Raw genomic sequence first — 14120 nt, 5'->3', positions numbered from 1 at the left:
CAATAAAAAGCCTCCTTGTCATCAATTGGGTAGGGAGGAGGGGTTTAGATGTTCTTTAGCGCACTAACAGCTGTGCTCCTCCTCTTTCCTTCCTTTGCTCCATCACTTTTTCTCTCAGTGCAGGCAGACAGGCAGTGCTGAGCTTTGAGAATTAGATGCAGGGAGGAAGAGAGAGAGAGGGAAGGAGGATGGGGGTGAGGGGGGGTAACAGCAGAGGGGGGATCGATGAGTGATGAAGGGAGAGGTGAAGATGGTAACCAGCAGTCTGCAGTCCCGCTCACAGAGCTGCTTGATTTTAAGTCCTGCTACCAGAACTCTGCAGGACCCAGAGTGCAGTGGGGACCAGAGAGAGAGAGAGAGAGGGGAGAGAGGGGGGAGGAGGAGGAGGATGGGTGAGAGAAGGCGGGCGTTACTGGTCTGCTCTGGCAGTTTTTGCTGCAGTGTTGAAGCAGCCAGATGGGAAGTTGTTTTTTTTTTTTTCTTCTCCTAGCTCCAGTTGAACTAGTTCCTCCCTTCCTTGTTCACAGGAATCTAATATGTAAGTGGTGAATAATTTAAAGGGGCAGTAGGTGGGATGAGCTGCTGGAGCGACACAGATCACTGCTGCTGGCTCATCATGGACACAGAGATGAGCTTTTTTTTCTTCCTTTAAAACATTAAAAAGTAAAAGGAGCCAGGCTGTGTGATGCAGTGGGATGTGATGTGGCAGAGAAAAGATTCTAAAACTCCTTCATATATAACATTGTGCATAACAGTGGATTGTTATTTTAAAGAAGTTTAAAATATTAATATATTAAATTATACTACAATTATCTTTAAACATACTACTAAGTTGCAGAAGTTAGCATGCTAGCTAATTAGCAGTCACAGTGGGAGAGTGAGTCAATGCAGTGTCTGATCTGAACAAAAACATTATACACTATAACATCGCATTTGAAATGTGTCCAGTATATAAATCATCCAACAACCAACCTGTATGATGTATGATGCCTTGTTGCTGGGACCAGTCCTGCAGCCCTCAGGTGTTGTGTGACAGAGAAGGCGTAGAGGCCGACACACAGCTAAGCTGGTGCCCGGGGTGGCTACATCAGCTCAGTGCTAGTTTCTACTTACTTGTCATCACTGGTGGAGCAGTGGAATGACTCCACGGGTATCACACGGAGCTCCCTCTTCCTGTTTACCTCAACCAGCTCATCTAGGGGGAGAATACTGAGGCGTTCCCAGGCCAGGTGAGAGATATAATCCCTCTAGGGTCTGGCCTGCTCTGGGGCCTCCTCCTGGTTGGATATGTGTGTAACACCTCACCAGAGAGGCTCCAGGGACACATCCGAACCACCTCAACTGACTTCTCTCAATGTGGAGGAGCAGTCGCTGTATTCCAAGCCCATCCCAGATGACTGAGCCCCTGACCCCTTCCCTAAGGGCAGATCTGGCCACCCTGTGGAGGAAAATCTGTTTTGGCCACTTCATTTACATATTCATGATCTCATTTATTTGGTCACTACCCACACGTCATGGCTACAGGTGAGGGTAGGAACATAAATCGATTGCATTGCCTTATGGCTCAACTGTCTTTTCACCACAACAGACTAAAGTAGGACCCGCATCACACTGGACACTGCAACAGTCCTTCTGTTGATCTATCCTTCCTCGTGATACTAAAACTCCTCTACATGGGGCAGCATCTAGTCCCCAACCCGGAACCATGGACTCATATTCGGAGTTGCTGATTCTCATCCCCGCCACTTCACACTCGGCTGCGAGCCGTTCCAGTAAGAGCTGGAAGTCACAGCTTGATTAAGCCAACAGGACCACAACGTCTGCAAAAACCAAGACCAACCACCTCCACCCCTTTAACATTCTGTCCATATTGGTTATGAACAGAATCAGTGACTGGATTTCTTCAAAATAAGCTTTTAACAGGTCCTTTACCGTTGGCCATTATGAGAAGAAAAACGATTATAAGTAAATCTTCCATGTCTGCTGTTGTTTGCCAACTGAAGTCAACGCCAGACCTGAATTCCTCCAGTGGACAGCTGGAGAGAGCTGCAGCACACTGCCAGTTCCACCAGGGACATCCACACCTGTCTGTTACTGTGTAAAGCCTAAAACAATGCAGCACTAAATGTTGTGAAGACACGAGAACGAATGTCTGCACCTGCTGCACATAACAGCGTCTCCTCCTCATGCCTCGTTTTCAAATGTGCTCAGACAGTCCGGCTGATTTATCAGTGGAGGATTTGTTAATGAAAAGCAACATCAAGATGCTGCTGCCAGTTTCACCATTACACTTATTAAATCTTCTGGGAGTGTTGCCAAAACTCTGCAGCAAATGGCTGCAGCCAGGCTTCCTTTGAGAGGTACGCACTGTTCCACTGCCTTTGGTGTTACCCTTGACAAAGCAGTGACCGGGCAGCACTCGGTGCATTACCAGTAATAAAAGCAACACCAACAGATGACTCAGAGGTGCAGCGCCACTAAAGCATTCTGCCTTTTTTTTATGAACATTACACCCTGCTGGGTCTGTTTGCTTCTATTCCTGCTGGAGCGTGCAGTGATGGAGCGAAAACTTTTGATAGAATTCAATTATTTAGCCGGAGGATATTTTGTGATTGCCTCGTGCTGAACTTTGTAACAATAAATCGTGACAGATGAAAGGGCGGCGCAGAGGTAATTCAGCGTGGAGATTAGAGGTGGAATATGTGCCAGAAGCAGCAGAGCAGGCCCGCTTTCATAAAGGTGAAGCTGGGAGTCTAATGGGCCTCTCATACAAAATGAAGATATAATGGCGAAAACAAGACAAACGACACGAATGCAGCTGAGGCTGGAGTCACAACAGCAAGGGTTTGAGCTTATGTTCAGCAGGCACTGTTTACTGGTTCACCATCATAGTTTAGCATGTCAGTATTCCAACAGAAGTACTTTGGGTTATCTTAGCATTATCTTACAATAGATCATCACTGTGTGTAACACTGAGAATCTCTCTAATAGTGATGCTTGGTCAGGACCATAGACTGTATATTAAAATGGATAACAAGGCTCTGACTCCATCCATGGTACAAAAGTGAGGCCAAAATACCTTGTTCACAGGTGTTGGTATGTTGGGAAAAAAACACACCATTCACCCACTTCCATGTCAGACACTCCCCCAAATTTGTTAGCTTGGCTGCATCATCTGCTGCTGACCACAGTGTTACTCTCCCTGTTTAAGCCAACAATAACTATTTGAACTAATTGAACACAGATTTTATAAGAACTAGATTTGGTTGTATAACCTATACTGCAACCAGCCACCAGGGGGCAGTCAAGACATTTGGGGAGCTGTCATGTCATCCATTTTTATATACAGTCTTTGTTTTCTTTGTTGTCTTGGCTCTTAAGATAAAAATGACTGCAGAAAAAGTTTACCTTCTGTCTTTCCACAGCCTGAAATATAATAACATAAAATAACAGGTTGATTTTCTAAAAACAAAGTGATAGATTACGTCGAGAGAAGAAATTATTCAACTAAACTACTACTACTTTTCACTGTGACTGCTGTAATCAAGACAAAAAGTTTAACTCTTTTAGGATAAATATAACAAATATATTAATAATGTAAATACAGGATTGTCCTCTGGTCCTCTGTTTGGTAGCTAGACCTGCGCTGGCTACTAGCAGTGAATGCTAAGTCTGCCAACAACAAAGGTAAGTAGCTAGGCAGCAGCTTTAAATATGCAAAAGTAGAAGCAAAATCAATTGTTTTAAAAAGCATCGATTATATACCTGCACTATACTATCTGCACTTACACTGTGAACAACATGCAGATGAACATTTCATTGCACTGGAAAAACACAAAGAATACACACAACACATAAAGAGTGTGAAATAAATCCAGTTGTGTTTGTGTAACATGAATTTCTCTCATGTACTTTTGGAGGACTGTATATTACTGTAACGTATGCACAGATTATGCATCAGTGATTTAATAATGGCTTTCAGTGGGGGCTGGAAACCTTTTCAGTGCATGATCTAAATTAGACAGGAAGTCTCTCGCTCAGTGACCCTATTGCAGCATGTCAGCATCCAGGGACCAGCGAGAAGTAGGCCTGAGACCCATTACGGCAGGAAGCCCACAGGTTAAAGCTGCACTACGCACATGATGCAGACAGCTCAAAATGGCAGCAAGCAGCAACTGTTTTAAAGGGATACTAATGTGCTAATGTTTCGACCTCTGTAGTGTTTTTGGATTTGTATGGTAGGTATGACTGTAGACGTCATTCTGTGATTAGAACACTAGAGGGTGCCATACTCAAACGGTCTGGTTGTTTTTGTAAGCTCCATCCGCAAGGCTGGGCTGTTCTTATACTGCATGGAGCGTTCAACAATGGTCAGGTCCTTATATCTCCACAGGGATGTCCACTATAGGTAAATCTGGTCTGAGACGTGCAGTGTAACACAGCACATCGTTCTTTTTTGCATTTTTTTTTTCTTTCATTTTTTTTCTCTCCCCTCTTTCAGCTTTCTGTCACAACACAAAAACACATTTTGCCAGTGGAGCAGCTTGTCCTAAAATAACCCGAGCTGAGATGGAGCAGCGGGGCTAATTTTGTCAGATATCTCTGGCATGCGAACCCCCGTATCACTATGCCTGTAACTCCAAGACCAAATAGTTACAAGATCAGTATTATAGGCTGGTATTATTATTATGGAAGTCCTGTCATACTGTGATGTACCCTTGGGTCTGTATGTGCCAAATGAATAGTGCTGCTGTCTCCACTCTCACAGGTCTTCTGCCAAAAAGGCTGCATACATTCAGCAGCTGAGTACATGTAGTGGAACGTAAATCATTTTTTAAGGGATCTTTGCATTCTGGAATACTTTATAGAAGAAATATATCATTTCTTAACAGAAAGGCCTCTTCTTGTCCCGTAACTGACCTGACTTGCAATGTTTTGCATTCAATTGACCCATTTTTCCTAAAAATACTACATCAATTTCCTGTTTTTTTCCTGCAAACTGCAAATAAAAATGTAGAATTCACATTTTTGTCCACCTATAGATTGTATAAAACTATACAGTTCCTGTAAAATAGTGTGATAATTTGCATTTATTCAACTTTTATTTCACATATCTGCTGTTACAACACCCTGAGCTTGACTGAAAAAGACACTAAGTTGAAAAAAACAAACCAGAAATTAAATAGTTTATTGATATAAACACGTAGATGTTACATGTAGTTCTTCCACTGACATTGAGAGAGGTACCGTATTATATGTGCTAAGTGAGTATTGTTGGGAAAAAAGCTGATTACGGACATGGATGTGGACTTATATATATATTAATGTAGGTATGGGCATAAACCGATGACAGCAATCCTTCATCATAACATCATGTTAACTCTTGGCAACAGGCTACAACCCTTTCTGTGGTAGTGTGGTCACCAGCCATATATACATGTTCTTCCAGGAACCCAGCACCTTCCTGCAGGCACAAAGAAATCGTTTAAAGTCTTTTTCTTCTTCTTCTTCTTCAACAGTGTGAAAGACAAATTTAGAAACACTAAAAGTGTCACACACCTTATGCTGCAAAGGCCTCATTCCTTCTGCTCCTTATTTGGAATAGCAACAGATGAACAACAGGTGTTACAAAGACCAGCAGAGGAGTCTCAGAGGAGTCAAAAACTTTACAGAAAAATTGTGAAAACCCTAAAATTTGTCAATGTTAAGAGAATAACCTACACATAAAATGCTAAAAGAAGGTGCAGCTGCCGAGTCAGGGAAATGTGATTAAGTCTCCTGAGCGAGCTCACGAGGAGCCATTACAGATTTAATTTATGGGTGCTGCTGCCGCTTGGACCCTTTCAGTGGCAGAGGCCACCTTTTCCAAGTTTAGTGACTTCCATGTATGGAAGGTAAGTCCTGTAGAAGGCAGGTGTCACCTCAGGACTCATATAGATCGACAAATCCGACAGGTCCAGTTTAATTGTTAAACCTGCGTGACGTTCATCCCAGAAAAACCCAGAAAATCTTCCAAAAATAACTGTTTGAAACGGTTGATAAACGTTAATGGTGTTTTACCACAGTGTACACACATATAAATGAGATAAAGTCATGTCTGACCTGTGAGAATGTTGACCTATTTCTTATCTGCATCTGCAACCGCTGGCTCTGTGTTAACAAAGATTAAATATTAGTTTTCGAATGCAGCGTCTTCACCGACAGCTCGTGTTGGTGCAGAGTTCTCGACTTACGTTTGACCTCCAGCTTGCAGCTGACAACTGCTTCTCCGTGACTGTTCTTGGCTCTGCAGGAGTACACGCCGCCGTCAAAGTTACCAGGTTTGCGGATCTCCAGGGAGCAGATGCCCTGGACGCAGATCTGCCTGAACTTGGGGTCATCTCCAATAATCATCTGGTTCTTCATCCATTCGATCTTGGGCTGCAGAAGGACAGATTTACTATGATGTGATTACACTATAATACAAACAGCAGCCTTGCTTCTATTTATACTTGTGCCAAAACCCTTTTGTGATTGACAAACAGCACACACTGTTCAGAGTTTTAATGGCCCACCCTGTCCCCTCCAGCAGGGAATGTTACACATGATGACCCGTCAACCCTCATGTCCTCTTCTCCCCAGCTCAAAAAAAAAAACATTTCGAGCCAGGACATTTATGCCACATCCTGCTGGTGACCTGAGGGATTATGTGCCTCTAGAGAGGATGTCAGAGGCTCAGACAGCAGGCCAGCAGGGGCAGGTGAAGATCTTCTACATCGTTAGCTTAAAGCCGGCACACTGACAGCGACAGGGTGGGAAAATGCTGCTGCTGGGACGGAGTCTAAGCTAAGATCTGGCCAGTCGGCAAGAATAACCTGCTTTAACCTGTCTTAACCATCCTTTTAAACTACATGAAACACTCTAAAATCCACATAAAAGCATCTCAATTGTCTCCGAGTGCTGTAAACTGTGCAAGTGACAACAGATAAGAATGAGTCTAATAACTCTAACTCAACAGTCACTGTCTCTCTCAAAAGAATGAATAAATGAAATAACAGCCGTACAAAAGCTACCTCTCTGTACTGCTGAGGTGCCAATGCTCAGCTAAAGCAGGTATAGTTTGATGAAAACATAGCACAACATGCATATAAATGAGCAGTTACGTACTTTTGGGAATCCCCTGACGGAGCAGAGCAGCTTGGTGCTGTAGCCGACGGTGGTGCTTCTGTCATTCATAGAGGTGGTGAACTTGGGCGCCTCGGTGAAGTCGTGCTCCTTGTACTCAGGGGGTTTGTACTCGATACCTGGAGGAAGGTGAGGATAAGATTATCTGGAACGCTAACAGAAATGTGGAGACATAAAAAGAATGACAATTCAGCTCTGACAAGCTTCTCCACCCTTTTATTGGCTGGTATGGAGCAGAGATTTTAGAGGCTATTTATCGCTCTGTACCTGTCTTCAGGATCTTGGCCTCCTCCTTTGAAACAGCAGCATCCTCACTAATTCCACACTTGTTCTCAGAAAACACTCTGAACTTGTAGGTGTTGCCCATGATAAGGTCAGAGATGGTGGCATTCAGCCTATGGTAATGCTCCACCACAGTGAACCAGTCCTGTGAACACACACAGAGCGCAGAGACATGATGGATCATTTATGAGGGGGGACCTTCTAACCTAACAACCAAGCCACCCTTTGGTACTCACTCCGGTCTTTTTGTCGGCCTTCTGCACTGTGTAGCCGGTGATCTCTGTGTTTCCGTTGTCCTTGGGTGCGGTCCACTCCAGAGCCACATTGAAGCCCCAGGTATCCACGATCTTTACACTGGCAGGAGGCCCTGGCAGCTCTGTGACCAAACAGGCGTGGTTTCAGTATCACATAGATCACATGGTGCAGATTTAAACATCATCGCAGTGTATAATGCTCACCGACAATCTGGAGGATGAGGGAGGCCTTGTCATCGAAGTCCTCCACCTTCACGCACATCTCATACACGCCGGAGTCGTCTCTCTCTGCTGCACGGATAAACAGGATGCTGTCTCTGTCGGTGCTGCGGATGTTCACCCTCTTTGTGTCCAGGGGCTGTCCATTCTTTGTCCAGGAGACCACAGGTTTGGGTTTACCCTGAGAAAAGGAGAATTCAGACGTGTGTAACCTGCAACTTATTATCTGATAAATGTACAACGGCTCAGAAATCTTCCCCTTACTGTGAATGGGATGGTCAGGTTGATCTTGTCTCCCACATGAGCCACGTATCTTTGCCTGAGGAAGCGAGGAAGGCGGACTTTAGGACGGTCTGCAAGAAAAAAATGAGAAGAATGGTAACTAAACATTTAATGATTTCTTTTTCTGGTGTCTCCCTGAAAGGCAGAAACAGACTGAGCAGGATTTGGAGGATCTATTCAAAGAGTGGGAGGAAAAAAAGTATTTAAGCTCCTTTTGTGACCAGCAAATCTCCAAAGTGATAACAAAGCTGAGCTGATCCGAGCTCGACTTAACAGGGGAATTTTCACTGCTACCATCAGGATGTGTCTGCACTTTAACTAGCTGTAACAGTAGACATTAGACTAAGTCATTTATCCCCTCCGCTCTGTGGTACATGGGTTTCAGTTTAATTCATGAACAACAGGCAGGGTTCAGTTCATATCTGAATAAATGCTACACAAGGTGAATGAAATGGGATGAAACAGCTGGTATTTGTGTGAAACGGTAAACCTCAGGGCTAAGACCTGCAGTTCCACTGATAGCCACTTGAGGCTAGCACCAAACGTGAGGTCATTCCTATAGACATCCATGTAAAAATGACTACAGCAAAAATGATAGTTTTGTTTTTTAAAGATAGCTTCTTTGTTTACAATAACTGTGAGACATGAATCTTTATATGACGCAGTTAATTAAATTGTAATCATGGTAATAACCTTTATGTATGTTTACCACCTGAACTCCCCCCATGCTCCACCTCTTTGCCCTTATTTGGTAGAAGCAGGAGTTACGTAAACTCTGGTGCTGCCAAGATAGCAACGGCCAGTTATTCTAATCTTTTTAAGGATTTTTTTTTTGTGTTGTTTACTTATTTACTGTAATTTGGTGTGTATTATCATGTTAAAAAAAAGCAGAAACACCAAATCAACCTGAAAATTGGGACCTTTTAAAACGTCCTTATTAGACACTTGCCGAGGCTCGTTTTTAAAAACTCACCACCTGCTGAGTGCAGCAGAGCCACACTTGTCAGGACTCTAAATAAAGCCGGCTTGCTGTAGTATATCACCTCTCCACATGACGCAGGAGATTCAGTTACTCCCCTCACATCAGAACACATTAAAAATCACTGGTGAAGCTGTGAGCGGGCTCCTAAAAAAGCAGAATGAGTTGGTGTCTGTATATTAGAACAAACGCGCTGCATGGTGAGCGTCTTATCACTTAATTCGGAGAGGACCAGGCTTAATTCTGCCTGTAAAGTCCGTGGCATGTTTCAAAATAAACAGTGAATCTCTGGAAGTGTCATGAGATTTGGGCGTCACCTAAGACGTTAGATCCATACACAACACCCGTCCGTCTCCACTCACACTGAGGGAGGACACACACAGGAATTTGACATCCAACCACCCCCTACCCCCCCTCTGCCCTCTATGAAGCCCCCACCTGCTTGCAGTCAGATCACTTGACACCATCGATCTTGCAGAGAGCAGCCTGACACTCCCCTCAGCATGGACCCTGGCAGGGATTACAATGCAATGCCAAACCTTCCACAGAAAAGTCTGTGTTAATAGTGCGGGACATCCCAGCTATTTTCCAAAGCTTTGTGGTCATTTAGGGGGAAACCATTCATAAGGTCTTTCTAAATGTGGACCACCTGCTATGGGGAACATGACGGTGAATGTAGACACGGGGATTGAAACCCTGCCAGTGCCGCTGGGATCCAGTTTCCCTCCCTCCCTGTTTGACTCTCCATTACGCATAACGACGACCTGTGTGCGAGCCAGGTCCTCCTTTTAAAGACCTCAGGGTCCCATCATCGTTTTACCGCAGATCACTTTTGATACAGTGCTTGCGATTAACACTGTAAACTGTACGGCGCATGGGTAAACCGTCTACTTAACAAGTGCGTAATTATCACACGGTCTCTGTGGTGGATCAGGGTTTTGGGACGAGTGCAGTTTTATACAGTTAACACTGCAAGTATGTGCCAACAGGACATGGACAGCTGAGAAGAAGACATTGCTGAGCTGTTTATCTTTGTCTCCTGAACTTTAAAACAACCCTGTCTCCAGATAAATGGCTGTGCAATGTTAGGCCCAGACCTGCGTCACATGATACCTCCCAGATTTGTTAAAGCTAATCATGTAACACTTGACCAGAATGTCTGATTACATGACGTTACATGGAGAGAAAAAGGGCAAATTTTGTGTTTTGTTTCCCTTTTCTAACAGCTTTATTGACCTGCTAATGGTCCTAATAAAGTCTTAGTCTATTGTTTTTGTCTCACTACACTTAATCGTTAGTATTGAAGTATATCTGCTTGATGTAGATTGTAGTACCCTTCATTTTGTTCCTTGTTTGTGTGCATATTTAGCACTTTGTATTGTTATTATTTTTGCACAGAATTTGAAATAAATAATTTCATGTCATAATCGCAGTTTTTGCTTCCTCTCTTTTGCTTCCTACCAGCCACTTCCTTGACCAGGACGGCCTCGGGGAGGGCGACAGGAGGGCTGCAGCCGCCGGGGTTCACGGCCACCACGCGGATCTTAAGACGGTCACCAGTGGTCTGATTCTTGATGACGTAGCGGCAGGACTTTTGCAGCTCCTCGTTGACTGCTTTCCAGTCCTCAGCTGGATGGGAGAGTTACATACAATTATTATTTTGCAGCGTTTCAGTTATATTAGTCATGAATACCTTGTATTGGCAGTGCAATTGCAACATTACCCCTTCCCCCCACCACCACCAACACCACCTCCACCAATTGCTAAATCAAGCCTGCACTGAGCTGCTGCTGATATTAGCTTAGCGCTGTAAGTCTAAAAGCAGGACCTCCAGCAAGACCACAGCAGCTTCTGGAATGCCTCTTTCCTTGTAGGGAGAGGTTAGGTAGCTCACTATATAACTCTGTGGCTGACACTTCAGGGACAGCTGCAACTGATATGCATGACCTACATTAAAACAGTAATTTAATTTTAATGGATATATTAAAAAAACACATAAAAATAAGAGTAATTTAACAATATCTGCTCAAAAATAATTCAGAGGTCAGCTGACAGGTTTGTCACGGTGTATTAATATCACAATTTCTTTACTGCACTGCACCTGGTTCAAAGCAGGGCTGCACTTACTTCCATCCTTGCAGACTTCGATGGTGTATCCATCCAGACCAGAATCCCCGATGACCTCTGGCTGGCTCCAAATGATTGTAACCGAAGTGTCATTCTTGTCCTCAACGAACAGATCCACAGGAGCACTTGTGGGCTCTGCAGACAACGTCAAAAACAGTTATTCAATGGACTTTTGTTCCTTGTGTAAATAAAGAAATGAGATGAAAGCAGCTTCACATCTCTTGTCTTGTTGGAGTTACCTTTGGGTGGAGGTGGTGGAGGTGTGGGTGGTTTAGGCTCCTCTGGTGCAGGCGCCTCAGCAGCTATTGTTAAAGAGGCATCTGTGTTATTGTTGGCAGCACATAATGAGCAACAGCATCAAATGTAATCCAGCTATGTAACCTCACAGCTCTCCGTTTATTATGTCTGTAATATTACCCAATTAGTCTCAAATGACAAAACTCATATCTGTTATTAAAGAGAGTGAGAGGAGTGAGCAGGAACATGCGAAGTGTTTTCATGGTTTACCATCAGCAGGTGCTTCAGCGTCTGCAGCTGGAGCGGCTTCCTCTGTGGCTGGAGCAGCGGCCGCTATCATTAAAGGTTAGATATTAATAAAAGTAGTGCATTAGGCAGATGAGACATGTTTCATGAAGGTCACAATGTTTACTCCAGGGTGTGTTGTTATAAAATAAGTCAGTTAGTGCAGTTAGCTTTAACCTAAAGAAGGTGAATAAAGGTCATGAATGGTTGTGGCACATGTGAGTCTTTGGTTTACCATCAGCAGGGGCCTCAGCGGGAGCAGCTGGTGTTTCCTCTGCAGCTGGTGCAGGAGCTGATATTAGAGGTTAGAGAACATTGACGTTAGATATTAGTGTCGTGAGATGTACTGAAGGAGGTTCCAGTTTTGCTCATACAGGTCTCTGTTAATCCGCAGCAGGAGCTGGTTCTTCTGTTGCAGGTGCAGCAGCTGATAGTAGAGGTTAGGCATGGTAGGTAATAGTTCAGTTAGCATTGTTGTATGAGTTATTTGTGTTTTTTTTACCATCAGCAGCTGCTTTTTCTTCTGCAGCAGCTGACATTACATTTTGAAAATATGACAACATTCTCAAAGTGTTACAAAAGTAAAAGGTTAACGTGAGCACATGTGGGTGAATACTGCTCTAAAGTGTCAGGTTGGACTGCAGCAGCTTCATTAGAGAGAGCAGACAGATGTTACATGAGCAATTAATTCAAGTTAATATTAAAAATAAGTCAATAACAGAATAAAATGGCGCCGTTCCATGCGTTACGCATCAGTTTAGAGTGGAGGATTTGTGTTTGCGGAGCGGCAGGTTTAGAAGCAGGCGGATGATGCGGTAATCGTGCAGTTTTCCAGTGTTTCGTGTCAACTTCCCACCAGTTAAACTCGGCACCCTCACACTGAGCGCGCACAGAGCGCATGTGCGTAAAGGTTGCCCGGCGCTTACCATGAGCTAAAACAATACCTTGTGCGTAATTAAAAGGCTGAACAACGTATCCAAAAATCATACAGACATAAAATGGATGAGAAAAGGTGGACTATAGGGAGTACAGTCGACGGTCACGCCGCTGCGCACGGGGCCATTACCATCTGCAGGGGCAGCAGCAGCCTCTCCTTCAGCAGGGGCAGCTTCGCCCTCAGCTGGGGCAGGAGCGGCTTCAGCTGGAGCGGCTTCAGCAGGAGGGGCTTCTGCAGGAGCGGCTTCAGCTGGAGGGGCTTCAGCTGGAGCGGCCTCAGCCGGGGCGGCTTCGGCAGGAGCTGGCTCCTCGGCCTTCTCCTCCTTCTTGGCTGGTTCTTTACTAGCCGCCTTCTTGATTGGGGCAGGCTTGGACGGCATGTTGGAGGTTTTGCAGCTTATTCCCAACTCGGTTAAGTCCTTCAAACTGTATCCAATGCCATCATTCCTGTGGGGGAGGCAGGCTTTTATAAGGCCCGGCAGGTTCAGACCCCGCCCCTCTACTGCACCACATGTAACAGACACCGAGCACCATGTATGACTCAGACCACCGTGTCTGTTTGTCTAATTAACAGACAGGGGGTCATTAAATGAGCCACCACGAGATGTATTATAGATCTCATCTGAAGTCAAAAGTAATGATTCATTTGAAGAAATATATTCTTACAATTTAACCCGATTTAAATGTTGGCACAGAAAAAGCAACAAAATAAATATAACATGTATTTTATTAATTCCAACAAACAGTGATAGTGGATGAACGCCTCCAGAAACATGCCTTATCCATGTAATGGACCCATCTCTGAAGAAATATACCTTTCTCCCAAGCACATAATGATTGTTGCCGCATCCAGAATGCTGACCTATTTACAGTCTTTACAATGATGTTCTGTACAAAATAGAGAAATGAAGTTTTACAAAGGATTCTTTAGAAAAAAAGAAATATCAAATATTTGAGTATTAAAAAGGAAAACATTATCTAGAATGATTTTCCTAAACAATACGTTCATGTTTTTTTTTTGTTGTTTCCTCATCACACAAGTTTACATGCATTTACAACACTTAGAAACCCCTAACATTTGCACATTAGATAGAGCATAACATTTTTTTTTTAAATCTTGGTTTAGTCCACAACAAGCTTTGCAAAAATATGACTATTCAGCAACCTGTATTGGCCTAAGATATCAGATTTATCTCTTCATTGTTTCATTGGTGAAAGGCTGATTCTCACCTTTGATTTTGAATCATTCAACTTTTGTTTATCGTCATTTGACCATCTACTTTTGTCGCCATTCATAAGGACAGAACACATCAAACAGCTTAATTTCTACATTAACGAACCCTGTCTTTTGACTA

The 14120-nt window shown here is 43.8% G+C and overlaps 1 protein-coding gene across 4 annotated transcripts; it reads right to left on the bottom strand.

Moving 5' to 3' along the window:
- Positions 1–5169: 5169 nt before the first annotated feature.
- Positions 5170–13219, bottom strand: mybphb (myosin binding protein Hb). 4 transcript variants are annotated; one of them, XM_028407053.1, is made up of 15 exons: positions 12896–13219; positions 12065–12121; positions 11815–11877; positions 11547–11609; positions 11308–11442; positions 10642–10809; positions 8184–8272; positions 7905–8100; positions 7683–7822; positions 7432–7591; positions 7147–7283; positions 6234–6420; positions 6103–6150; positions 5560–5591; positions 5170–5464 (listed from the first exon to the last, which is right to left on the bottom strand). In XM_028407053.1, the coding sequence occupies exons 1-13, from the start codon at positions 13143–13145 to the stop codon at positions 6119–6121; spliced, it is 1677 nt and encodes a 558-aa protein (XP_028262854.1). In that variant the 5' UTR covers positions 13146–13219; the 3' UTR covers positions 5170–5464; positions 5560–5591; positions 6103–6118. The 4 variants fall into 4 exon arrangements, with proteins under 4 accessions (XP_028262854.1, XP_028262855.1, XP_028262856.1 ...); XM_028407054.1 differs by having other exon boundaries at positions 5560–5585; XM_028407055.1 differs by lacking the exon at positions 12065–12121.
- Positions 13220–14120: the final 901 nt, after the last annotated feature.

Source organism: Parambassis ranga, chromosome 5 (genome assembly GCF_900634625.1).
Source record: "Parambassis ranga chromosome 5, fParRan2.1, whole genome shotgun sequence".
Taxonomy (NCBI): domain Eukaryota; kingdom Metazoa; phylum Chordata; class Actinopteri; family Ambassidae; genus Parambassis; species Parambassis ranga.
Note: the sequence above shows the minus strand (reverse complement) of the source record. Positions and strands in the feature narration are given on the sequence as shown.

Bases quoted from the DNA above. Each gene is read 5' to 3' on its own strand.
- mybphb (XM_028407053.1), bottom strand. From the start codon at position 13,145: ATGCCGTCCAAGCCTGCCCCAATCAAGAAGGCGGCTAGTAAAGAACCA. The intron at 8,101-8,183 runs GTAAGGGGAAGA...TCCTTTTCTCAG, and splicing joins ACCTGACCATCCCATTCACA to GGTAAACCCAAACCTGTGGT. The intron at 6,151-6,233 runs GTAAGTCGAGAA...TTGTTAACACAG, and splicing joins CTGCAAGCTGGAGGTCAAAC to AGCCAGCGGTTGCAGATGCA.